This window comes from Macaca mulatta, chromosome 2, assembly GCF_049350105.2.
Source record: "Macaca mulatta isolate MMU2019108-1 chromosome 2, T2T-MMU8v2.0, whole genome shotgun sequence".
Lineage (NCBI taxonomy): Eukaryota > Metazoa > Chordata > Mammalia > Primates > Cercopithecidae > Macaca > Macaca mulatta.
Window position 1 is genome coordinate 32,323,079 of NC_133407.1, and position 25,255 is coordinate 32,348,333.

At 43.6% G+C, this 25,255-nt stretch overlaps 1 protein-coding gene across 7 annotated transcripts in view; it reads right to left on the bottom strand.

The window, feature by feature from the left end:
• The window catches only part of GALNT15 (polypeptide N-acetylgalactosaminyltransferase 15), a 50,275-nt gene extending 47,023 nt beyond the window's left edge, over positions 1–3,252 (bottom strand). For 4 of the 7 annotated variants that reach the window (XM_077991421.1, XM_077991419.1, XM_077991422.1 and 1 more), the window contains exon 1: positions 2,236–3,252. Coding sequence is in view for 1 of the 7 variants with exons in the window: in XM_028843656.2 (XP_028699489.2) it covers positions 1,131–1,199; positions 2,236–2,780 (614 nt within the window). In the remaining 6 variants the exon portion in view is untranslated. Of the gene's footprint in view, positions 1–1,130; positions 1,200–2,235 lie in introns of all 7 variants that reach the window. The other 3 variants (XM_077991424.1, XM_028843656.2, XM_077991425.1) reach the window with 2 other exon arrangements.
• Positions 3,253–25,255: the final 22,003 nt, after the last annotated feature.

A 25,255-nucleotide genomic window follows, 5' to 3' on the forward strand; every position in this document is an offset into this window, starting at 1 on the left:
AATTTACCTGCACTTGTGCCACATGCAACATATCCATGCACTTTATACCACATGCACAATAAACACACTTGTACATGTATGCATATACCATTCACACAATGCATTTATAACACAATGCACCACAGAAGCACATCATACACAAGAAACAGTCACGACACAATACCTGTGCACACATGCAGCACATAAACATATGCAAAACAAATAGCAAACTGCAACACACACCCAGATGAACAATGCATGTGGCATCACCCCAATACAAAATACATATATGAACCATGCACATAATACATGCACATTAACACACATGCATACAAGACAATACAATGCACAATGCATACCTGTGCATATCATACCACATACACAAAGTAACATGCACCAAGCATATAGGCACCACACAATGCAGTACATGCATGTACTACACATACATGCACGACATCCATTTAATACACATAATGCAGTGCACACACAACACAGAGAATATATACAACACACAGGCACGAACACACATATACCATGACCTACAAATACGCATATTCACCACACATTTGCACTATGCAAACACACAAGTCACACACACGTATCACTTTGGTAGTCATGGATCCTCTTGTTTCAGGCAATATTTCTCATTGGCAAAAAGAGGATGCTCATTCTTGCTCCAGGCCAATGAAAAATAGTGTCAACAAATTTGAAAACTATATATTTGTTCATTCAGCAATCACTTCTTTACCGCCTGTTGGGCTTTGAGATGTACAATACAAACTCAGTCCTGACCTTCTAAGGGGCTCACAGCATGGCGGGGAAAGCAGGCATTTGACCGATAAATACATCAATGATCATTTGGCTTTAGTTGTAGTAAGTGCTATGAGTTAAAACTCCAGGGTGCAAGGAGGGCACAAAACTAGAATGGGGTGGGAATTTCCTGAAAATAGCTTTTAAAGGTAAGGCTTGAAAACAGTGTAGCGCGGTTGAAATGGAAGTAGGGTGAGGTGAGTGAGGCAACTAGGGCACACAATTTAAGGAGATGTTCACTCCGGCTGCTGACTCTGCAATTGCACACCCTTGAGTGTGAGTGGCTGAGCAGCCAGGCTGAGGGGAACTAGATCAGGGACCCGAGGAATGTGTGGCTCTACCTCCAACTGCTGCTCTGCACAAATGTTTGCTTTCCAGGAAACTCTCCAGGCTCTGGGAGAAGCAATGGCCTGTAGGAAAAGGGACCTAAATCACCAAACTAAAACTAATCAGCTGCCTTGCTCCCTAAGTGTTGGTAACCAAGGCTCCCTCCTCAGTGGCCAGCCATGGTGACAGTAAGGGAGCAGGGGGTGTGGAGGATGGGCTAGCATCTCCCTGGGCACAGCTCCGCACATCACCTACACTTCTCAGCTCACCTCCTGGGGCCGGGGCCGCCCTGGCAGGGTAAATTGCAGTCAGCACATTATTCTGGCTCTCAGGCACTGGACTTGTTTCCTCAGTCTAGTGACCCAAGGAGGGTGGTATGGAGCGGTGGGTCAGGCAGACTGGAGCTCACATGCCTGCATTCAAATCCTGCCTTTGTTACCTACTAGCAGCGTGACTGCGAAAGCCACTTCGCCTTGTTTTCATACCTATAGAATAAGCGTGATGATATTACTAGCATCCATCTTGCAGAGCTGCGAGGACTTTCCAGGACTTTATGAGTTAATACATTAAAAGCTTGTAAAGTAAATCCAGACACATGGGAAGAGCCCCTAAATGTAAACTGCAATTGTTATTTTGATCCAAACTAAAAGCAAACACTAACAATAGCCCTAAAATCAAAATGTAGTGGAGTCAGAGGGTTAGAACTGGGGAATATCTGCTCTAACCTCCCTTCTGTGTTGTAGAAACAAAGCCATTTGACCTAAAGACGGAAGAACTAGAACCCAGGATGGAGAAGAGAATGAACAAGCCAGAGTCCTCGCTTTCTGCTTTCTGCTTTCTAGGACAATGGTTCTCACCTGAAGGGCTTGTTCATAGAGATCACTGGACCCCACCCAGGGTTTCTTGTTTGGCAGGTCTGGGATGGGGTCTGAGAATCTGCATTTCTGAGAACCCACCAGTGCCCAGGGGATGCTGACGCTGCTGGCCCAGGTGCTGCATCTTGAAAAGCACTTGCTCTAGGGACAGGAGAGGCAGGGTACGGAAAGTTTGCATCCTCGAGTTTGCTACCACCTGATCATGCCCCGGGATCAGGGAAGGGAAAACAAGGGCCTTACTTACAGCGGGTGCCGCACCTCAGGCAGAGCCCTCTGGAGGGGGATGCGGGCACTGAGTGCCTCCTGGAGGCCATGTGGGTCCAGGCTGAACAGGGTCAGCTCCTCTTCTTCAGACACCTCCCCGTCCTCCTCCTTGGCCCCCCAGTCCCTCTTTGGGGCTTCCTCATCCTGCCTCCTGCTCGGCTGCTTGATGAGGCGGTAGCTGCCACCTCTCCTGCCCTGGCTCTGGTTCCTTCTGGTCCGGGGTAAGGCCACGGCCACCAGCAGCTGATCCTCCCGCAGGGAGATAAAGGGTGGCAGGCCCTCCAGAGGGCTGTACTCTTCGCCCTCATCCTCAGCCTCCAGTACCCAATCCTGAGATTCCCCAAAGTCCAGGCGGTACCTGGCTTCAGGGCTGGGCTTGCTGGCTTGGGCTGTGACAGTCTGGTGCAGGGTGTGCGGGGGAGGGTGCAACATCGCCACCATCATCAGGACGCATCCCAGCATGAGGAGCAGCAGGAGGAATTGGAGTCTGCATGGTCTGTGCCTGTATCGCTTCCTTAGGAGCATGTTGCTGGAACTTGCCAAATGCAACAGGTCATGTTCAAGTTCGCTTTCTCCCGCTCCAGGCTCCTCCAAGCTTGCAGCAGAACCTGGGTTGCTCGTTCCACCTGGAAGTTTTTCTGCCAGTCACTTAACCTGCTCCTGACATTTGCTAACAGCATGTGTAAGACCTGCTTCCACTTACAATCAGAAAACCACAGGACCCAAGTTTCACCCCAAGTCCTCTCTGAGTGGATTTCCTTAATTGCCTTCTGAAAGCCCATTCACAGGGACTTCACATTGAATTGCTTTCCTCCCTTTACCCCGGTTTTCTCCTTGGGAAAAAAATAATGATTCCATTCTGCTCAGGTGTTTCTTTCCCCCTTTGCATAAATAGGTTGCTATGAGGTGTCTGGGTTGAGCTGGTGGGTTCTCAGTCAAGCAGGGCTGACAGCCGTCCCTCTTTGGACGCTTCCAGTCAGGTCAGATCAACAGATGTAAAGCCGGCAGGCAGTGCCTGGTTTCCTTTCACACATAGCTCCACTCAGCCGAGATCCCTCTGCCAGACACAACCCAGAGCCAAGCGTGCGCCTCACTCCTGGTCCTAATGCCCTCACTGTTCCCAGGCTTTGCACAACTCGGCGTCGTCACTGCTAGAGCCAAATCAAAACAGGAATATCCCAAGAGTTCAGAAGGAAAGAATAATACCCTCTGATTCAGAAAGGCTGTGTGTGTGGCATAGATGCAAGGAGTTGCAGCTGTCTGTTTGCACCTCAGCCTCCCACAGGGGATCAGCCAAACTAGGTTGGACTCTCCTTCCCTTCCTGGGGACCACTGTCCCTGTCCTCCTGAAAATGAGGGAGCTAAGGGAGATGATTTTGCAAGTCCCTCCTGCTCCCACAAGAGCAGCTGAAGGCCTGTTCTGCCCTGGGCACTGAGGGGGACGCTGGAAGAGGAGTGGATTCCTCCTTCCATCATAAAGCTTCCTTCATTTAACCAACACGTAATTAATGAACACACGCTATGTGCCAAAACTGTTCTGGGAACTGGAAGTAGAGCAATGAATAACACAGACAAAAATGTGTGTCTCATGGAGCTTGCATTCTAGTGAGAGATACAACTAAAACTATCCACTGGGTCAGATGGTGATGAGGATGAAGGCAAAAAAAGCAGAGCAGGCATGGGCCTGGGGAGCATGGGCTGGGCTTGGAAAGGGACACTGAGTGGTGGAGAAAGGTTTCATGGAAGAGTCACCATCTATGTAAAGAAGAGGGCTGCACAGCTATCTGAGGTTGAGTGTTCGAGGCAGACAGAATGATAAATGTGAAGGTTCTAGGGCAAGAGTATGCCGGCATGCTGAGGAACAGCAAAAGATCAGCATGGCTGAAGCAAAGAGAGCAGGGTGGAGCCTGATGGGAAGTGGAATAAGAGAGCCAAGGGGGCGGGGGGCAGGAGGACCATGCAGGACACCCCCTGGTTGCATTGAAGGAACTTTGGCTTTTCCTCTGTGTGACAGGGGAGCCCTTAGAGGAGAGACACAATCTGACTTGGGTTTTAACTGGATCATTCTGGCTGCTGGGTTGAGACTAATCAGTGGGGGGCAAAGAGCAGGAGCAGGGAGACCAACCAAGAGCTTCTTGGCTTGCACTAAGTGGCATCAGTGGTGACAGGGGTCAGCTTGTTGATATACTTTAAGGAAGAACATATAGGATTTGCTGATGAATTAAGGACTAATGTGAGAGGAAGGGAAGAGTCAAGGATGAGTTCAAATTTTTGGTCTGAGTAGTTGGAAGAATAGAGTTGCCATGAACCAAGATGGGGAAGGAGAGAAGGTGGAAGGAGATGAATGCCAGTGGCTTGGTTTGGAACATGTGACATTTGAGGTGTCCTTTAGACAGCTAGGAGGAGATGAAGTGGAGGCAGCAGGATGTAGGATAGCTGAAGGTCAAGGGGAGGTCTGGCCTGCATATACAAAGCTGGACTCCAGCAGCACTCAGATAGTGTTTGAAGCCATGAGACCTGAGATCACTGAGGGAGTGAGGTAGGTAGAAGGGAGAAGAGAATCCAGCATGCTCAGTTTTGGGGCTTCTGTCTTGAACAGATTGAAGGATAGCTGGCCATCACCATGAGCTGTGTTTCTTTTGATGGCTGTAAAGCAGCCATGCTGTCTGCAACCAAGAGTGGAGGGGGAAAAACTGCCACTGGGGAAGTCCTGCAATGAACTTACTCATTGTTTTTGTCTTTGATCTTAGAATGTCAGCTTGAAAATCTCATGAAAAAAAAGTCTTACCTTTTGACTCAGTTGTTTCTTCCAGTGTGTGTGGTATGTCTGTGCACACACACATGCACAAGCATGTGTACACGTGTGTTTTCATGAAGTCAGAGGTGAAATAGTGGGTTACATGTGGTTGTTCTGGGATCCCATTGTAATGCCCCAGTGGACAGTACTTAGCAATTTCTGGATTGAATTGTGTCTTCCAAATCTCAAATCAGGCTGTATTGCCAGGTGGGGATACTGTGTCATTTCCAAATTCAAGAGGCAGACACTCTGGGAGATGTAGTTCAGAATTTCTGGGGACATTTTGAGGTTAATGAGGATGAAGGATTAGAAGGTTTCAAATCCAGGAGGCCTTCAGAAAACTGAGTGTGCACAGTCACCATCTTCCACCCATCTCCAGCAACACTGCGCTTGAACTTGCCAAGAACAGCCCACCCCAGAGCTGCCACCCTGGCCAGCCCGCCGCCTGAGCACTCTTTCCCCAGAAAGTCATCCATACGGCTCATTTCTTCATTTCTGTGTTCACTCCAATGTCACTTATTTAACGAAGCCTTCCTGGACCCACCATTCTACATTGAAAGCCCCTGCTCCACACGGGGCTTTCTTTGAGAATCTCTGTGGCTCTTCTCAACACCTGGCTAATTAAAATACTAAGGTGTTTACTGTCCGTTTCTCCACCCACGCCCATAAAACATAAGCTCCACAAGGGCAGGGCTTTTGTTTGATTGTTCACTGCTGTTTTTCCAGAGCACGCAAAGCACACTGTTCCACTCCCCAGGACTTTGCTGCTGTCCCTGCCAGCTTTGCTGCCAGTTCCTCCCATCCCTCCCTGTCACCTGGCACACGAGGCCCAGACCTTGCTCCCTCCTCCTCTCTTCCTCACCCTTGCTCCCATCATGGGTTGAATCATGTTCCAAAATTACAATTGAAGCCCTGCCTCTGCTGGGGAACCTGTGAAGGGGGCCTTGACAGGAAATAGGATCTTTGTAGATTATCAAGTTAAAAGGAGGTCGTTAGGGTGGACCCTAGTCTAATATGACTGGTGTTCTTACAAAAAGGGGACAATTGGGCAGAGACAGGCATACACAGAGAACGTCATGTGAAGAAGAGGGCAGAGGCTGGGTGATGCATCTAAAAGCTAAGGAATATCAAAGACGGCCGGGAAACCACTGGTAGCTAGGAGAGACATGAAACAGACTCTCCTTCACAGTCCTAAGAAAGAAATAGCCCTGCCAACACCTTGATCATGGACTTCTCGTTGCTGGAACTGTGAGATCATACATTTCTGTTATTTAAATCACCCACTTGTGGGACTTTGTTATGGCAGCCGCAGGAAACAGATACTGTTCCTCTTGCCTTCCTCACCCTCCCACCCTCCTCCACCTTCTCTCAACTCCTGCTCTCGCTCTGTCATTTCCATTCTCTCCTTCTCCTATTCCATCTCTTTCCTAACCTCTAGTGAGTCTAGGCATCATACTAACCTCCTCAGCCCAGGGGCTTGAACTTGGCCTTCCCATGACAGAGACAGTCCATGAAAAAAGGCTCCCAAAAGAACTGGGGCTGGGTGACTCTGGCCTGGGATTCTTGGCTCCAGTTCAAGATAAACTAGATCTGGTGAAGCCCCAGATGCAGGCCATGGGTCTCTCCTGGGACTCAGAGCATCGTTGATCTAACCTCCAGGCTGTCTCAGTGCTCAGAGAGGTGAGATGATCAACACCAAGATTAGACTGCCACTGGGGTGTCTGTATGTTTCTCTTTAGCTTTTCATCTGTCTGTTTTCTCATAAGCCATGTCAGCTTTGGTGTTAAAAAGTCTGCTATTTGCCTAGAAAAAAATGAAAATTTTCTGTTCAGGTGGATGGCAGGTTAAAGTGTCAGAACAAATTAGAGTCTGAGAATATTCACTAAAGGAACAGTAGACTTCAGCTAGTGGGAAAAAAAAAAAAAGAATCTGCAAAGCAATAGCAGACCTGGCCCAAGCAATTCAAGAAGATGTCAACAGCCCAATTGCTGTTCTTCCCATCTCAAGCTGAGGTGAAAACAGCAAGAATAAGGGAAGCTGGAGAGGCGATTCCCCAAATAACTTAACCCCAGGCACTCGTTTGACTTGGTGCTGTGGTTTGAATGTTTGTTCCTCCAAACTTCATGTTGAAATTTAATTCCCGGTGTTCGAGGTGGGGCCTAATGTGAGGTGTTTGGGTCATGAGGGTGGATCCCTCATGAATAGGTGAATTCTCTGCTTGGAGCAGAGGGAGACGGGGTGAATGAGTTCTCACTCTGTTGGTTCCTGTGACATCTGGGTGTTAAAAAGAGCCTGACATCGCCCCCATTTCTTGCTTACTCCCTTTCTCGCCATGTAATCCCTGCAGGTGCAGCGTCCCCTTTGCCTTCCACCATGAATGGAAGCAGCTTGAGGTCCTCAACAGAAGCAGATGTTGGCACAAGTTTCTTGTGCAGCCTACAGAAGTGCAAGCCTAATAAACTTCTTTATAAATTACCCAGCCTTAGGTATTCCTTTACAGCAACACAAATGAACTAAGACAGCTATAACACACAGTGATGGCTGTTTGTTTTTTGGTCTCCCCCATTAGTGGTTGCTCTGTCTTTGTCTCTCTCACACTCAGCACAGTGCCTGGCCCGGCAACACATGGTTGTCCAATAAATGACTCTCAGAGATGAGTGATATGATATACACTATGCATTATGCAACAAATAAATTCTTAACAGCGAGGTAACACTCCGGGACCTCAGAAAGGGAAGAAGGGAAATGGATGGCATGCAACCACTTATCCAAATGACCAACCCCAACTCCTCCCTTTCCGCAGACTGCCCAAGGTAGCCTAGCCCACATCCTCACTCTCTGTTTCCTCTTTCATGATCTGGCTATGGATTTTATTGGGAAGGAACAGTGCTGCAGAGTAGGATCTTACTGTGTGTCTAAATGGCACAGGGGCAAGCATGGGCAGGGAATGGCTTTTACACAGGGCTAACATGGAGAGGCCTGGTGTCCGCAGTGCCTGAAGTGCCTTCTCTGTGCACAGCCATGACCAGCAGGGCCATCACTGAATGCAAGGGCACATTAATCCATTTTCATGCTGCTGATAAAGACATACTTGAGACTGGGAAGAAAAAGAGGTTTAATGGACTTATAGTTCCACATGGCTGGGGAGGCCTCACAACCATGGTAGAAGGCAAGAAGCAAGTCACGTCTTACATGGATAGCAGCAGGCACAGAGAGAGAGAGCTTGTGTGGGAAACTCCCATTTTTAAAACAATCAGACCTCGTGAGACTCATTCACTGTCAGGAGAACAGCACAGGAAAGACCTACCCCCATAATTCAATCGCCTCCTACTGGGTCCTCCCAGGACACATGGGAATTGTGGGAGTCACAATTCAAGATGAGATTTGGGTGGGGACACTGCCAAACCATATCAAAAGGTAACCAAGAACAAAGGTCCTTCTTAGGCCTTTCTCAGACTTACTGAGCCAGTGTTTATGGGGTTGGGCCTAGGCTTCCGAGTTTTAACAAGCCCTCTGAATGCCTCTAATGTATGATAAGGTCTTAGAGCACTAGTGTAAAGAATACATCTCCCTTACATGACAAGAAAGGGGCCCACACTCAAGTTGTTTCTCTCTGGTCCCAGGATATGTTCTGCTTGGGTATGAGAGGGCAACAAAGGAGCTTTGTTCCATGTGTATGGAGGCCATAGACTCAGATGTGCAAGGCAGGATGAAAGTTTTTATTTTTACTGTAAGTGAATTCATGAACCCCTTCTCCTTGGTAGTAAAACCAACCTGAGGAGGTTCAAGGTTTCACCATTCACTTTCTCCCCAGGGCAAGGTCCGGTTCGTAGGGGTCCCACAGGGCCCAGGCACCTATCCTTGTCCTTGTCATGTACATCAGAGTCCTCTGAAAGGGCTCTGTCCCCATCTGGTCTACAGACACTTCTCTGGAGAGGTTTTGCTACATCCACCTGCTCTCCATAACCAAGGCCTTTGTGGACCACAGGCTTTCTGTGACATGCCCACATCCCTCTTCTCGGGGGAATGAGGGACTCTGTGAGGCTGCCTTACACCCACCAGCCTAAACACCCAACAGGCTTCTTCTGCTCCCACACCATGCTGTTTGAAGGAGATTCTGGGATCTTGTCATTTCCCTGTGCTGTAAAAGATGGGGACACTATTGAGAGTTTCTGTTAATTACCTCCCTATATCATGTCTGTCCTGGGACTTGGCTTAGGGGACGAGTTTAGGATACTTTTCAGGAACCCACCAGAATCCAAAGCCTCTTTGCTTTCCCTTCAACAATTCCTCTCCTGGCAGAGGGTACTTAAAAGATATATACAGGAATTTAGAAATGTTCCAATTCCCAAAGAGATTGCAGCAGCCGTGGCAGATGCACTGCTCTCTATTCCCTCTGCCCCAGCTGTGAGTTCACGTGCAGCTGCAGACAGACAATAACTGTGTGCAGAAATAGCTTCCCACCTCCAGGGCCTGCATCTCTCTGCCTGAGGGCTTCCCCAGCATGAGGGATCGGCTCACCTTTCATGCAGAGCAGGCCAGAAGTGCTAGGGATTTAACTTCAGAAACAACTTCAATCCTTAAGAAAAGGAAACTGGTGGATAAATATTTCAGTAGGTAATGGTGGGTAATAGTGAATAGCCTTGGTGGCACTATTCTGAGATAGAGTTTACATAATTCTCCAGAATTCCTAGAGTTCTAGGATTTCTAGAGTTCCTGGCAGGACTGAGGACCCAGTTGTCCACAGTGGTAACCCGCTCATCTGTGCATCCTTTATTCACTGTCTCTTTCTTACTCTCCCCTCCATCCATACTTGCACTTCTTGGGTTCTCTTCTAAATAAGCCGTCTACATCCAAGCTTTTATCTCAGAGTCTGCTTTCAGGGGAACCCAAACTAAGACACAGGTATCAACCAAAATAAATAATTTATCTCTTCTTTTTTTATTTATACTTGTGGAGTAAATTAATTGGTGAAATAAATAACTTCCTATGGTATTCAGCAAGGTTATTTCTACTTTTTTTAATATAAATCGGACTATGACAAGTTTTCTGATCTATATTCTGTGCCGTAAAGTATGTAATTATGTAATTAGTACTCTCTTAGATTTAAAGTCCTAACAGAAGTCAAACATTCTTCAACATATTCTGTATTATGCCTACAATAATATGCTAAAGGGTAAATCAAAGTCATGCCTGACATTATAAAGTCAACCTGTTGTAAAAATCCAGTTAGTCTCAGTGACTCTAGCAAGATTCTAGGATTGATTCTAATCACTCAATTCTACTTTTTCTTCTAAGGACAATTTTTCAGGAAACTACCTCTTTTGCTCAGTAGACTGCTCACTAATGCCAGGTGAGTGTCACACTGGGAGGGAGGTAATGACACTACACTCACCCCATGTGGATCCAGCCTGCTAGGAGGTTGGGGATGCAAGAGTACACCTAACAGTGCCTTCTGGAATGACCTAGATGTGGACAATGGCCATGACCCAAATCAACATCTTCCTGAGCCTAGAAACGAAACCTCAGAAAGCTCCTGCCAGCTCCTAGGGGGAAATGTACTGGAAGAATGACTACCAAAAAATTTAGGTGGTGTGCCTTTCAGTTTCATGTTGGGGACATTGCCAGAGAAATTCTCTCCTTATTTCTTGCATCTTTTCAGCCACCAATGATTCTCTTGTTCTACTGAACTAGAGACAAAATTCTTATTGTAACCACCCTAAAGCTGGCCACATGAGCCCTCCCTGGGTGGCATGAGACACTGTTGATGCCATAGTCTCACTCTCAACAGACTCTGCTCAGGGAACTTCTGGCCCTTGCACAGAACCAGGAGGCTCTGTTGTTGCTCTTCAGGTATTCTTATCAACTTTTTATTTATGTCCTGATCTAGTGTTCTGAACCTCAAAAGCCAAGCATTCAATTCTGATAGAATGCTGTCAGCATTCTGCAATGCCGTTCTGTCCTGGAAGCAATGAAGACCAGTAATGCTAGTTATCAGAATAAGGAAAAGGCTAGGGTACAGAAGAAATTATGAGAACAAAATATATAAGTACCTCAAAAATCTTATCCCCTAATTTGAGGTCCAGGTGTCTTTGAAGGTCTGAGAGGTTTAGGAGACACGTGCATCTCTGTCCTCCATTATCCCTCTAATTCTGACAATAAAGGTCCACTCCTGGTGTAGGAGGCCGGGTGAGTGCACCATCCTCTATGCTCAGATTAGAACATATGTGGCTTGTGTGTGTGTGTGTATGTGGGTGTGCATGTGTGTGTGTGTGTGAGCACACATGTGCATCTGTAGCACTCATTTGAAATAGGCTTTGCCAGTAATTACACTGGCTGGAAGTAGGATTGAAGGGATTGAAAATGCCACTGAACTTTTGGGACTATACCTGAAAAAAAAATAACGCAGGGCTTGGGATAGATTTTGAGTTATGTTACCAATATATTGGGCTTTCAGTACCTAAAAATATTCTTTTGGAAAAGCACTGTGAAGCCCTACTGGGTGTATTTATTATTGTGTTGTCTCCATTCATTCTGCAAATGTTTATTGAATATCTACTATGTGCCATGCATAGTGCTTAGCAAAGAAATAAAAAGACGAATAAGATATAGCCAGTAAGGCCCACACATAATTATAGTTATATAATGTTCTGAGAGCAATCACAGAGATGTGTACAAATATCTGGGTTAATATGAAAAAGATAAAATATAAATATCTGATATTTTTTCTAAGTCTTTGTTCAACAAAAGTGCAATTACCTTTCCACCTCTCCATAGGCTGTAAAAGCTTAGAGAGCTGTACAGGATCTTATGTTTTTGGCATCTGCTGATGCTGTGACTTCAAAGGGGCTTTTTAGTAGAATATCAATAATGAATTAAGCTAAATTGATTCCAACTTTGAGGTTGCCACCATCAAAGCTTCACATTTGGTTCCATTAGGTACACAGAGGGCTGAGAAGGAATTTACAGTGGGAGACTTTGAGGCAGGAGGATAATCCTGCTATGGTTGATTAAGACTTTGTTTACAAGGATCTCCCATGGGGTCTGTGATCCATGGAAGGTGGATGTAGAAGGAAAATTTGTCTTCACCAGCTCATTTTAACCCTAGTGTTCTGATCGTATTGAGAGTTATCTCCTTGCCAGGCTGGTTCCTGTACTTTTTGCAATGCAGATTGCAAAAATGGGTAAAGAGAGATTAAAGAGGCATGGGGAAAGGGGGTGAATTCTTACGTTGGGGTCAGTTCTCAGGTTCCATTTTGTTCTAGGAGAATCTGAATAATGAAAACCTAGAGAACAAAGAGAAGGAGGAAAAGGAAGAAGAGGAGGAGAAGCCATCATAGGAGAGGCTAAGTTGATTACATAATAAAGAGGTAAGAGGGAGGATGAAGAAGGAGAAAAACAAAGAACACCTTATGGACTGAGCATGAGAGGAAGAGAGTTCAAGCTTAGAGTGTGAGATGCTTTGAAATAACTGTAGGGAAGAGGCAGTATGATATGAAAATAAGGAGATTTTAAGAGGTGTTCCTTTCTTCCACGCATTAATAGTAAAATACATTGTACTCAAGTGCACATGGAATGGTCTCCAGGAGATATTATCTGCTAAACCACTAAACAATCCTCAGTAACTCTAAAAGGATTTAAATTATACAAAGTGTGTTCTCTAACCAAAATAGAATGAAATTGAAATCAACACTGGAAAGAAATTTGAGAAATTCACAAATATTTGAGAACTAAACAACATACTCCAAATAACTAATGGGTCAAAGAAGAAATCACATGAGAACCTAGAGAATACTTTGAAATAAATGAAAACGAAGACACAACATGCTAAAACTTAAGGAATGTAGCTAAAGCAGTATTACAGGGAAATTTATAGATGCAAATGCTTATATTAAAAAAGCAGAAAGATTTCTAATCAATAACCTAACCTACTTCCTTAAGACACTGGAAAAAGAAGAGCAAAGTAAATCTAAAGCAAACAGAAAAAAGAAAAAAATAAAATCTTGCATATTTTTTCATATAAGTATTTATAAAGCTGCCTCATTCTATTTAATGGTTGCATAATCTTATTGAACAGATCAACTAATCAATGATTGATTTAGCCAAGCTTCTACTGATGCACATTTAGGTTGTGGCCAATTTTATACTTGTAGAATTATACTGCCTTAATATCATGCACAAAAAATTTTACATATTTGTGCATATATTTGTGAATAATTTCTAGAAATGAAATGTCTCAAATAATGTATGCATTAAAAAGTTTAGAACTATTAAAAATTATACTCCAAAGAGGTTGTATTAATTTACACTTACACTAATAAAATATGAGATTGTCCATTTTCCTATAATCTTACCAGTGGAGAGTGTTATTAATCTTTTTGATCTTCACCTTTCTGGTAAGTGAAAAGTGGCATTTCAGCAACAAAAATTCTAACTGCCTGGTAATAAATCCCACACAATATATGGGAAAACTATAAAATTTATTGAAGGAATCAAGGTAAACCTGGAGAGACATAGCATGAGCCTGGATAGAAAGACTCGATGTGAAAAAGATGTCAATTCTTCCCAAGTTCATCTAGAAATTCACTGTCATTACATTCCAATACTAACTGAGTTTCCATAGATTTTGACAATGATAGGCTCTGACTCTGTGTCCCCATCCGAATCTCATCTCGAATTGTAATCCTCACGTGTTGAGGGAGGGACCTGTAATCTCCACCTGTGGATGAGGAGGGAGTTGATTGGATCATGGAGGTGGTTTCCCCCATGCTGTTTTCAAGATAGCGAGTGAGTTTTCATGAGATCTGATGGTTTCTAAGGGGTTTGTACCCCTTTGCTTTCTCTTCTTCCTCCTGCCACCTTGTGAAGAGGGTGCCTCTTCCCCTTCTGCCATGATTGTAAGTTTCCTGAGGCCTCCCCAGTCATGTGGAACTGTAGGTCCATTAAACCTATTTCCTTTATAAATTATCCAGTCTCAGGGAGGTTCTTTATAGCAGTGAGAAAACGGACTAATACAACAAGCAATCTATCCTACAATTCTTACAAAAGAATAAAATAACAAGAATAAATAAGATAATTATGAAGAACAAGGAGGTAAATCCCTCTTAGCAGATATCTAGATTTATAAAGCTATAATCATTAAAATAGTGTGGTATTAGCATATAATTGAGAAGCAAATCAATGGAACAGAAACGGGAGTCTAGATATAGACAAATTTTTAAACCTGCTAATACTGAGTCAGCTAAAGATGTAGGAGAAAGGGACTGCTTCTATGTTGTTGCCAGGCGTATACATTGGTGTCCTTTGATGAACATTTTGGGAATACCCAGTAATGCTGAGGACACACACGCTCTATAGCTCAGCATTTCTACTTCTGGGAGAAACTTTTGTACACGTTCACTAGGAGACATTTACAAGGATGTTCATTGAAGCACTGTAATAGCAAAAACACATGAAATTACTAAATGTTCATGTAACATCATAAAATAAAGCAGTTAGAATGAATGAACTAAATCTACACAAATCAACACAAATAAATTTCTAAAACAGAATATTGAGTGAAAAAAGTAAGTTGCAAAAGGATAATGTGATATTACTCATGTAAATGTTATAATAATAAAAATGATACTCCATATTAAGCATGTATGATAATATATAAAATTATTAAAAAGAAAAACACCTTCAGGAGATGATTAATTCTGGGAATGGAGGGAAAGAAGAGACTAGAAGGGGACAAAAGAGGCTTTAGCTCCTTTCTTTGTATCTGTATATATCCGTAACTTCAAAATATTAATTAAAAGTTCTGATGCAAATACAACAAATTATCAACCTTTTAAAAACTTGGAATATAAATATATGGGTGTCTACTATATCGTTTTCAGTATGTTTGAAATAGTTTATAATTAAAAGAAAGTTAGTGGTGTCTTACTGAGGTTTTAATATTCTTTTGTGCAGGACCCCAGCATTTATTCAGGGTGTATTTAGTAATATCTGAGAAGGGGCTCACATGGTCTGAATGTTTGTCTCCTTCAAAATTCATGTTGAAATTTAATTGCCATTGTGACAGAACTGGAAGATAGAACCTTTAAGAGGTGTTGAGATCATGTGGTCTCTACCCTCATAAGTGAGCCAAAGCTTTTATCATGGCAGAGGGTTCCCTATTGTGGGAGTAGGTTCACCCCTTCTTGCTCTCTCTGTCTCTTTGCCCTTTGCTGTGTGGTGCCTGATGCCATGTTTTGATGCAGAAAGAGTGCCCTTGCCAGGCTGGCACCTTGATATTGGACTTTCTAACCTCCAGAACTGTAAGCCAATAAATTTCTGTTCTTTATAAATTACCCAGTTTGTGGCATTCAGCGATAGCACTAAAAATGGCCTAAGACAAAAGCTCAGAGAAGTTGCTGAGAAAGGCAAACTCATCCTTGATTTTATATTTTATCATCCAATAGAAACAGAAGCTATAAGACAGGTCCAGTGGCTTGTGCCCATAACCCCAGCACTTGGGAGGCTGAGGCAGGAGAATTGCTTGATGACAGAAGCTTGAGAGCAATCTGGGCAACATAGCAAGACCCCATCTCTTAAAAAAAATTTTAAGAAAGAAACAAGAGCTATGAAAATTTAGTGTAATATTTAAGACATTTATTTCTTCTTTATTTTGTTATTCTGTTTTAAGAATAGCAAGTCTTAAAACAGAAAAAAACTATGTTTATAGGAGGACAAAAATAGAGCAAAGAACTGAGGAGACAGGAAACTTCATAGCCATTCTTTCCTATTTCCTCAGAAGAACATCCTTCAAAAGTGTGTGGTCTCATCTTGAAAAGCTGAACTTATAGAAGCAGAGAGTAGAAAAATGGTTGCCGGGGCAGTGGGTGCGGGGGAGATGTTCATCAAGGGTATGAACTTTCAGTTATGAAATGAAGATGTTCTGGGAATCAAACGTATGGCATGGTGGCTATAGTTAGTAATACTGCATTGTTTACTTAAAACTGGATTAAAGAGCAGGTTTTAAGTGTTCTCAACATACACACACACACACATGCACACAAATGATAACTATGGATGGTGATGGATATTTTAATTAATTTGATTGTGGTGATTGTTAGACAATGTATAGGTACATCAAATTTCACATTGTGTACATACAATTCTTATTTGTCAGTTAAATATATATTCTTAAAATATAACAGGTAGAAGCAGCTACCCACCAAATCTCTAAGGCCTGAAAGAGGAAAGTTAGAGAGTGTTGGAGACATCTGGAGCCTGAGCCTGGGCAGGAGCCTTTTTCTTCTGCTTCACACAGTATCTAGGAAACTTAGCGCCTTGTCCAGCTTTCCCTTCTGTGCCCTCCCAAGGGCCACAAGCACCATGTGTCAATAAAGTTCCAGGGACAGACTCAAATGATGTGCCACTAGAAGCCATACTCTAATAAAGCTCCTGATTTATCTTTTTCTTCTCTGAATTAATCTTGAATAGTTTTTACTGCTATGTCTTCAATTCAACTAATCTTTTCTTTTATAGTATCTAATTTGCTATTAATCCCATCCAGCGTATTTTTCATCTCAGACATTCTAACTTTATCTCTAGATGTTCTATTTTAATCTTATATATATATATATCTTCCATGTCTCTACTTAACATGCTCGATGTCTCCTCTACTTTCTCAAACATGTGGAAAATATAATAATAGTTTAAATGTCCTTGTCTACTAACTGTATCATCTGCATCATTTCTTGGTCTGTTTCTATTAATTTTTCTCCTCATTATGGGTCATTTTTTCCTGCTTCTTGCATGCCTGGTAATTTTTAATTTGATGTCAGACATCGTAAATTTTATCTTGATGAGTGTTGGACATTTTTGTTTTCCTATAAGTATTGTTGAGTTTTGTTCTAGAATATAGTTAACTTACTGGAAAATAGCTTGATTTTTTCAGCAGTCTTTAGTTGAGGGTCAATTTTTCCCCACCACTGAGGCAAGACCCTTCTGAGTACTCTATCTAATGCCCCATGAAGTATAGGGTCTTCCACTTTGACTGGTGGAAACACTATCCCTAATTCTCTGTGAGCTCTTAGGGTTATTCCCTCTGCTCCTTTCAGGTGGATCTTTTCCCAGAACACACATTGGGTTGTTACTTCACATGTTCGCTCTGATCAGAACTCATATGAAGACTCTGCAAATCACTGGAGCTGTCTCTGCGTGTACCTCTCTACTCTTCAGAACTGCAAACTGTAATCTCCTTGGCCTCCCCAGACTTCTAGCTCAGTCTCTTCAACTCAGGGGAACCACTAAGTTCCACCTGGTTTCCTTCTTCCTGCACTATAACCTTGTAACTGCCTACAGGCAATACACTGGGTGAATCACAGGACTCACCTCATTTGGTTTCTCTCTCTCAGGGATCATTACCTCTGCTACCTACTGGCCAATGCCTGAAAACCACTGTGTTATATTTCTTACCAGTTGTGTATATTTCTCAATTTAAAATACTGAAGTATTTGAAGAGGAAATTACTTGAACAGAAAGCACTTCTAATAATGTCCTCACTTGAGGTCCCCTAGAGGCAGATTCTGGGGTACAGCTGATCCTCACTGTGAACAGATTTCATATTTACAAACTTGCCTACTCACTAAAATTAATTTGTAACTTCCAAAATCAATATACTTGGCACTTTCACAGTTGATTATGGATATGCACAGAGCAGCAAAAAATTTGAGTTACTCAGTGCACATGTTCTCAGCTAAGGTCAAACAAAGTGATACTCTGCATTCACGTTTCAGGTTTCATATTGTAAACAAGTGTCCTTTTCATGTTCTGCACAGCACCATGTTTTCCCAATTTTTGTGCTTTTTACTGATTACTTTGATGTTTAAAATGGTTCCCATATGTAGTGCTGAAGGCTGTCTAGTGCTCCTGAGCAAAAGAAGGCTGCAATGTGCCTTACACGGAAAATTCATGTGTGAGATGAGCTTCATTTAGGCATAAGTCATAGTGCTGTTGGCCATGAGTTCAATGCTAATGAATTAATAATATATATTAATTTAGATGTCTTTAAACATAGACATACCTAAAACAAGGTTATCTATTGATTAGCTGACAAAAATGTTGTGACCGGAAGCTCACAGGAACCTAACCCTCTATTCTAGGAACACTTGTTCAGTATTTGCTAATTCAGTGTTCATGCAACTTTACAGAAAATAACTGCTATGAATTCTTGTTACTCTACGATAAAATGTACAAGTGGTTTATTCAGGTGGTAAAAAAAAAAATACTGGTAAAGGAGAGGGGAGGAGAGATAGGGAGGATAAGGCAGCCTTTAAAGGTCATGTTATCAAGTCAGCTACCACTGTGGGTATCTAGAATGTAATGGCGTTGGAGAACTCTGAAAATCAGGGTACCATATGTGTGCCTCAGAGTTATTCCAACCAACGGGAAGGAAGCTACGGTATTTATACACCAACTCTCATCAGTTGAAGACTGCTGAGAAGGTGCACTTATGGCCTGTTGGGGAGCAACCAGAGAGGGAGTGGCTGCCAAAGAAAGTCCTCATGCAAAAAGGTGCAGATCCTGGCAGTTTGAAGTCCAGCCTGGGTTTCTACTGCAATGGGAAAGGATATGAGCAGGATGCCAGGCAGCATCTGCTACAGATGGGAATGCCAGTGCTTGTAAACTTAGATGCCTCCAGAAGCTAGGCAGGTGACATAAGCAAGAGAAGCAGGCTGGGTGGAACAGCATGAGCTAGAGAGTTCTATCCCTGTTTAACAAGAGCAGCTGTTATTCAACTACAGTCAATTTTTGCCACGCCGGAAAAAAGGCCTACACTTGCCAAACCTTCTGATTTTTTTCAAGAAAAGTGGGAATTTTTTTTTAATGCGAAATCCCCAATTTGTGGAAGTTGGCAAAAAATTTAAAAGCACTGACGGGTTCAAAGAAAACATGTTGGCAGGCCAACTTCAGCCCACGGGCTGCCAATTTGCAACCTCTCTGATAAGAGATGTGCAAAGCTCCACCTGTTGGGTTTGAGTCCAGAGAAAATATATCTTTATATTATGTGCACACTGGGGCATTCTATGAGTACCAACGGAAGCCCTGGAAGTTGGCCCTGAAATCCATATGGCAAGGCACCCCCATCTCTGTCTCGTTATCTTACCTTATCTCTTATCTCAAGGTTTATTAGATATCCAAGAATCACTATTTTTCATGACTAGTGGACTTCTTCAGTTTTTTCTTGTCACTTTGGCATATTTCTTGTCGTTCTGGCATTTTTCCTCTTGTGAGAAATTAGCTGAGTTTATTGGGCTGTCTATCTGGCATCTGCTAGTCTGTGCAGCCCACTCCATAGTGAAGAACAGGGCTGCCTGCCCAGCCTTCCACCTGCACACAGAATAGAGACTGTCAGAAGGAGCTTACAATTGGAATGGCAGTGTTCATACAGGCAGAGCCTAGGGAATTGGCCACCATCTGGCATTTTCTGCAACACAGAAGGAGGAAGATGCCAATGGCTAGGCTCCCAGAAGGTGGCAGAGTACCTGTATCAGCCAGGCGTTGGGACTCAACCAGAGAAGCAGAGCCACTGGAAGATGATAGATAGATAGGTAGGTAGGTAGGTAGGTAGGTAGGTAGGTAGGTAGGTAGATAGATAGATAGATAGATAGATAGATAGACAGACAGACACATATTTTTAAAGATTTGTTACAGAGATATGTCCTTACATCACTATGGGAACAGGTTAAGTAGCTTCTGGAAGGTTATTGTCTTCACATGTGGTGTTGTAACTTTAAGTCCACAGTGCATGCAGTTGGGAAGGAAGGATGGACACAGAGTGGGGAGATCAAGAACAAGTTAAGAATCCATAGGTACAAGGTGGAGTCCCACAAAGATGAATTAAAACCCGTGTCTTTTCTTATTGCCTCTGATGTAGGTGGTTTGAGTGTCTTGGAGAAGCTGGGGCCTTCTGTCATAGAGCTAAACATAGATGACTGGCCCAGAAAACGGAAACTGAAGGAGGATCCAGGAGAAGATAGAGCAGTTGCAGGTCCAGCAGTGGCTTCCTGCCAATGAGGTGAGTCAGCAGATCAGCAACATGTATGAGCTGCAAAACAACTCTTGCTTCTCTCTGCCCTTCTAATCTCCCAAGAATCTCTCTTGTGTTCCACCATAGAGATACTGGCTGTATTAGTCCATTCTCACACTGCTTTAAAGACATACCTGACACTGGTTAATTTATAAAAGAAAAGAGGTTTAATCAGCTCACGGTTCTGTGGGTTGCACAGGCTTCTGCTTCTGGGGAGACCTCAGGAAACTTACAGTCATGGCAGAAGGCAAAGCAGGAGAGAGAGAGAGAGAGAGAGAGAGAGAGTAAAGGGGGAGGTGCTATACACTTTCAAACAACCAGATCTCATGAGAACTCTATCACAAGACAGCACTGGGGTGGTGGTGCTAAACCATTAGAAACCACCCCATGATCCAATCACCTCCCACCACGCCCCGCCTCCAACACTGGGAATTACGATTCAACATGAGATTTGGGTGGGGACACAAAGCCAAACCACATCACTGGCAAAGTTCTATTTTTATTTCCAGGGATACTTCAATGTTTCGTTTTTGGCTCCTGACCAAGATAAGGGCAGTGGGACATGGGATGTACTATTTAAGGTCCAACACTCCCCTGGCAGTCCCCAGTGTTATCTTCCTTATTGATGGTTTGCACCTAGCCTCACTGGTTTGAGTAGCCGGACTTGCCTACTTACAGAGCCACATAGCTCTCTGCAGTGGGTTCTCCTGAAGCTAAGATTCCTAGCACAGATCTTGGCAGTTCAATCCAGAGATTCAATGCAGTCTGTGTGCACAAAGATTGGGCCCTTGTGGACAAACCTTGTGCTGCAAAATGCCTTTCAGACCTACACTGCTTCCCTGCATTCTCTTTCATTCCCTGTTGCCTTTAAATAAAAGCCTTATGTGAGTATACTCTGTAGAGCCTAGGAGATCCTTTCAAATATCTGAACTGGGGAAAATATACCCACTCTAACTGAAAACATATATGAAAGAAGATTCTGGAAAATGTAGGTTGGCCTAGCTAATCGACACACTACAAAGTCACTGAAGTGTCCAGGGGGTTCTTGTGGCTGCCATCTTGATATAGAGATGCCTGCTGTTGGTACAGGGAGCAAGGATCCCTAAACCTAGGACTCTTCAGAGAAATCATTCCACTCACGCATGGGAAAACCAGAACAGGTGGAGTCTTAGAGGTAATAAAGACTTGTTGATTTCTTAAAGTTTACCCTTGTGATTCTACAGCTAAACAAATATGGCATTTCTTACTAGTTTCTAATGCTACTGAAGAGAATGAGAATGCAGAGAGGGTCTGCTTTGCCTTTGAAAGTTCTCTCTAGGAAGAGCAGAAAGATAGGCGAAAACTAGAACTGCCAAGGGCAAGGTACAGTATGGTAGATTTTGGTTCAATCAATGGGAGAATTTTGTGCCAATAAGAGTAAGGGTTCAATGCATAAAGGAATTGCCTTGCAAGGAGCTGAGTCCAGTTTTTTGACTTGACAGTTTTAAGTAGAGGTTTAACAACATTCATCAAATCATCCATTTATCCTTCCATACATCTATCCATCCAGATATTGATTTATGAATGCAATAATTCACCCAACATTTATTGACTACCAATTACGTTTCAGGTGTTGTGTTGGGTTCTGGAATTACAGCCCAGGGAGGAAGGCCCCTGGGGTTATTGACCACCTACTATGTGCTAGGTACTGCATTAGGTGCTAGAGTTTAGAGCCTAGGGTACTGATCTGGGGACTCATGTGAGAACTCTTAGTTCCAAGCCACTGCCCTTAAGTGGATCTCCTAATTTGTGAGTCCCAGTCTGGTTGGTCCTACCAGCCATGACTCCTTGATTTAGAGCAAATCACAGGACTCCTGTAACCATTAAGAATGTGTTTTCTTGGCTGGGGCCAGGAGGGCTGGGCTGTTCTGGGCTGTGACCTCATTGTTTACCATCATTTAAGAAATCTTCTGCCTCCCTTCTGTAGGCTGGATCAGAGCCAGAGACAGCAGGGTGGATGTGTGAAATAAACTCCAGCCAGCATTACTATAATCTTGAACATCCAAATAATGGGTCACACGCCTATAGCTCGTGACTTCTTGGCAGCTTGGTGGGGCCTGAGCGCTTCCACTTTTGTCTACCATTTGAGATGGAGAGGCATTAGAAACAGCTAATCTGTGAACATTTACAGTGTAAAATCCAAGTAGTTATGGAGGAGATGAATTGATGAGCACTCAAATCTTAGCCCTCTGGAAAAGACTAGAAAATATCTTTAGCCTGACATTTAAATCTCTAATATGATCCAGATGCTGTCAATTTACCAAACACCTCTCCCTAAACTCGCAGAGCACCTGGAAGGGGAAGGGTGAGGTGTTGTAGGAAATTCCAGTCTCAGGAAGACAAGGAGGGCAACAGTCCCTGAGCTGCATGGGCTGGGCTTTACTCCCTGAATGTTCTTTGTACTGTGTCCCAATTTGCAAGGGTGGGACTGTCTCTAAAGGAGGCTTTTGAAAATCATGTAATCTCCCTGGAAATGTGAGATGGTCCCTGAAAGAGATAATGTGCAAGGCTGGGAACAACTCCTGACAACAGTGGTTTGCTAATAAGCAAGGTGTCCATCTGGCCGGAATGTAGGCATTCCCTGACTCGAGAGAGGAGGCAAGGCTGGGTTCACCTACACAGAGTTCCTGTTGCCCACGGGAGCCTTCAATTAGGCCTCATGTTCAATTATGGGTTCAGAAGGCTGTGTATTCAGATGGTTTGGGGCATAGACGGTATCGTGAGGGTACCTTGAATATATGAAGTAGGTTGGAAGTAGAGTAGGACTGGAGGAAATCCCTGGTAAGCTTGTCTTAGGAGGCTAGAATTGAATTTTATGCATATGATTCTGGGTTGGTCAGAGTTGTGAGGTGGATTGAATCCCAGTCCAAACTCTGCCACTCATTCCCTATGTGGATCCTGGACAAGTCCCTTAAGCTTATTTATTCATAAAATGAAAGGCCTGCATTAGATGTTCACCCAGATAATTTTCAGCACTAGGATTCTAGGATGGAAAGTGGGCATACAGTTCATGGACTGAGTTGTAAATGTTGCTAAATATGGAGAGTTTGCCTTAGCCATTTGTACAGAACCTCTGAATAGTCATGCAGCCGGAAGAAAGTGAAGAAATCGTGAACACCCTACACAGCCTCCTTGCTTTCTGAACAAGAGAGCTGTTGGAATAACCAAGTTCCTGGCATCTGCAAATAAAACCCCATGGAGAACCAAGTCATCAGTCACAAAGAGCCATAATTTCAGCCATTTAAGGCTATCCTGCATTCCAGTTAAAAATGCCCATGCTCTTGGTTCAGAATATTGATTTAAGTTTTAAATTACATTTGCATATTGATTTCAAAAGCCCTTCTCATAACCATGCAAATAAATCAAATAAATTAATTGGAACAACTGTGGCAGCACTCTACCCCAGCAGTGACATCACTCTCCTAGAGTCCTGAGTTGAGCTTGTAACCCAGTGGAGAGAATTGTAGCCTTGATTGGGTAGGATAGTGTGCTATTGAAGGCAAGTGTCTACCACAACTGTGTGAAGAGGCCAGAAGACAGTGTCAGAGAGAAGGCTGAAAGGCACTTCCTGGATTGGGCATTAGTATTTTTTCTACATGAGTCAGGGAGAAAAGCATTGCATCCTGAGGAGGTAGCTTTGCATCAAAAACCAGCAGATCTGCCTCTTCCTAACAAGAGCATTACCATTTGCACTTTATTTGTTTATTTATTATTCCCTTCTTCACTTCTGAAAGGACTTGTGGCAGCTGGTATATACATCTAATTCAATACGACAAAATAAATAGCTAAGTACATGGGGTTGAAGGGAAAGTATGCTCAGGAAGTAAGATAAAAACAGAAGTAAAGTTAGCAAACTAAGTATAAGTCTGTACAATTCCTAGAAGTGAGCTACAAATTGACTCTGGGCTTCCTAGCAGCCAGTGTAAAGAAAGGAATATGGTTAGTCATCAGACTCACAGTATCCACAGAGCAAGAACATTCTAACTGGACAGTCAATAGAGCCCCCTGGCCATTTTGAAACCAGGAGCTTTCAGAGTTTTAGTCTTTAAATGGCAAGAACCTGGAGAGAAAATATTTAATTTGATCATCAAAAGCAGTGCCAAATGCTTTGACAATCAAGAAAACAGAACAGGGCTGATATTCTTTTGGGTTTTAAAAAACATGCTTGTGCCATGGCACATGTCTATAATTCCATTACTTGAGAGGCCAAAATGGGAAACTCACTTGAGGCCAGGAATTCCAGACCAGCCTAGGCAACATAATGAGACCCTGTCCCTTTAAAAAAAGTGCAAAGCAAACTTGCTTAACCTAGGATTTATGCCTGTGTATAAGCACCCCTCCACTTGTAGGGAGGTGGGCTGAAGGAGACCCTCGGCAGGGCCTGACTGACCTCAGAATGCTGTTTTGGACAAAGGGGCAGTAAAATGTCCATTGTTCTAGGCCCTAGAGCAGTGGGCATTTAACCCTGGGTGTGTGTCAGAATGATCTAGGCATTTTGAACAACAACAAAGCCTGGCCTCCCAGGTATTCTAATGTGCAGCCACAGATGAGACGCACTGCCCGGGGCATGGATGGGGTTTCCAGGTGGAAAAAACCCAAAGCAGCTGTTACCAATCACTAACTACAGTCACAGTTAGTAAGATGCCCTTGCTATACATGATGGTGACTGATGTAAGGTCCCGGGGAATGCCTAGAAAAATGTACCTGGAGATGCTGAAGGAGTTGCACCTGCTGCATCCAATTGTTGGGTCTTAGCCAATTAACCTTGGGAGATGCCTGGCCACAGGAATGACTCCAGCCTTTTCAGAAGGAGGCCTCCTATAGACATTTGCCATGACTGGTTTCTAGGATGACCAGCCATCCTTTTTGCCAGGCTTACCAGATCACAGGGCTTTCAGTGCTAAAACCGGGAAAGTCCCAGGCAGACTGAGATGAGTTGGTCATCCTATTAGTTTTTGTTTTTCTCAGGACAGGATCAGAGTGAAAAGGGGTGCCGTGACCAATGAGAAAGAGTCATGCCTGAGACACTTGGGGCTGGCTGGGAGGCAGGGCGGGATTGTAGTCCTCTGTGCCTGAGACATTTCTGTATCCATTCCAGAGCCA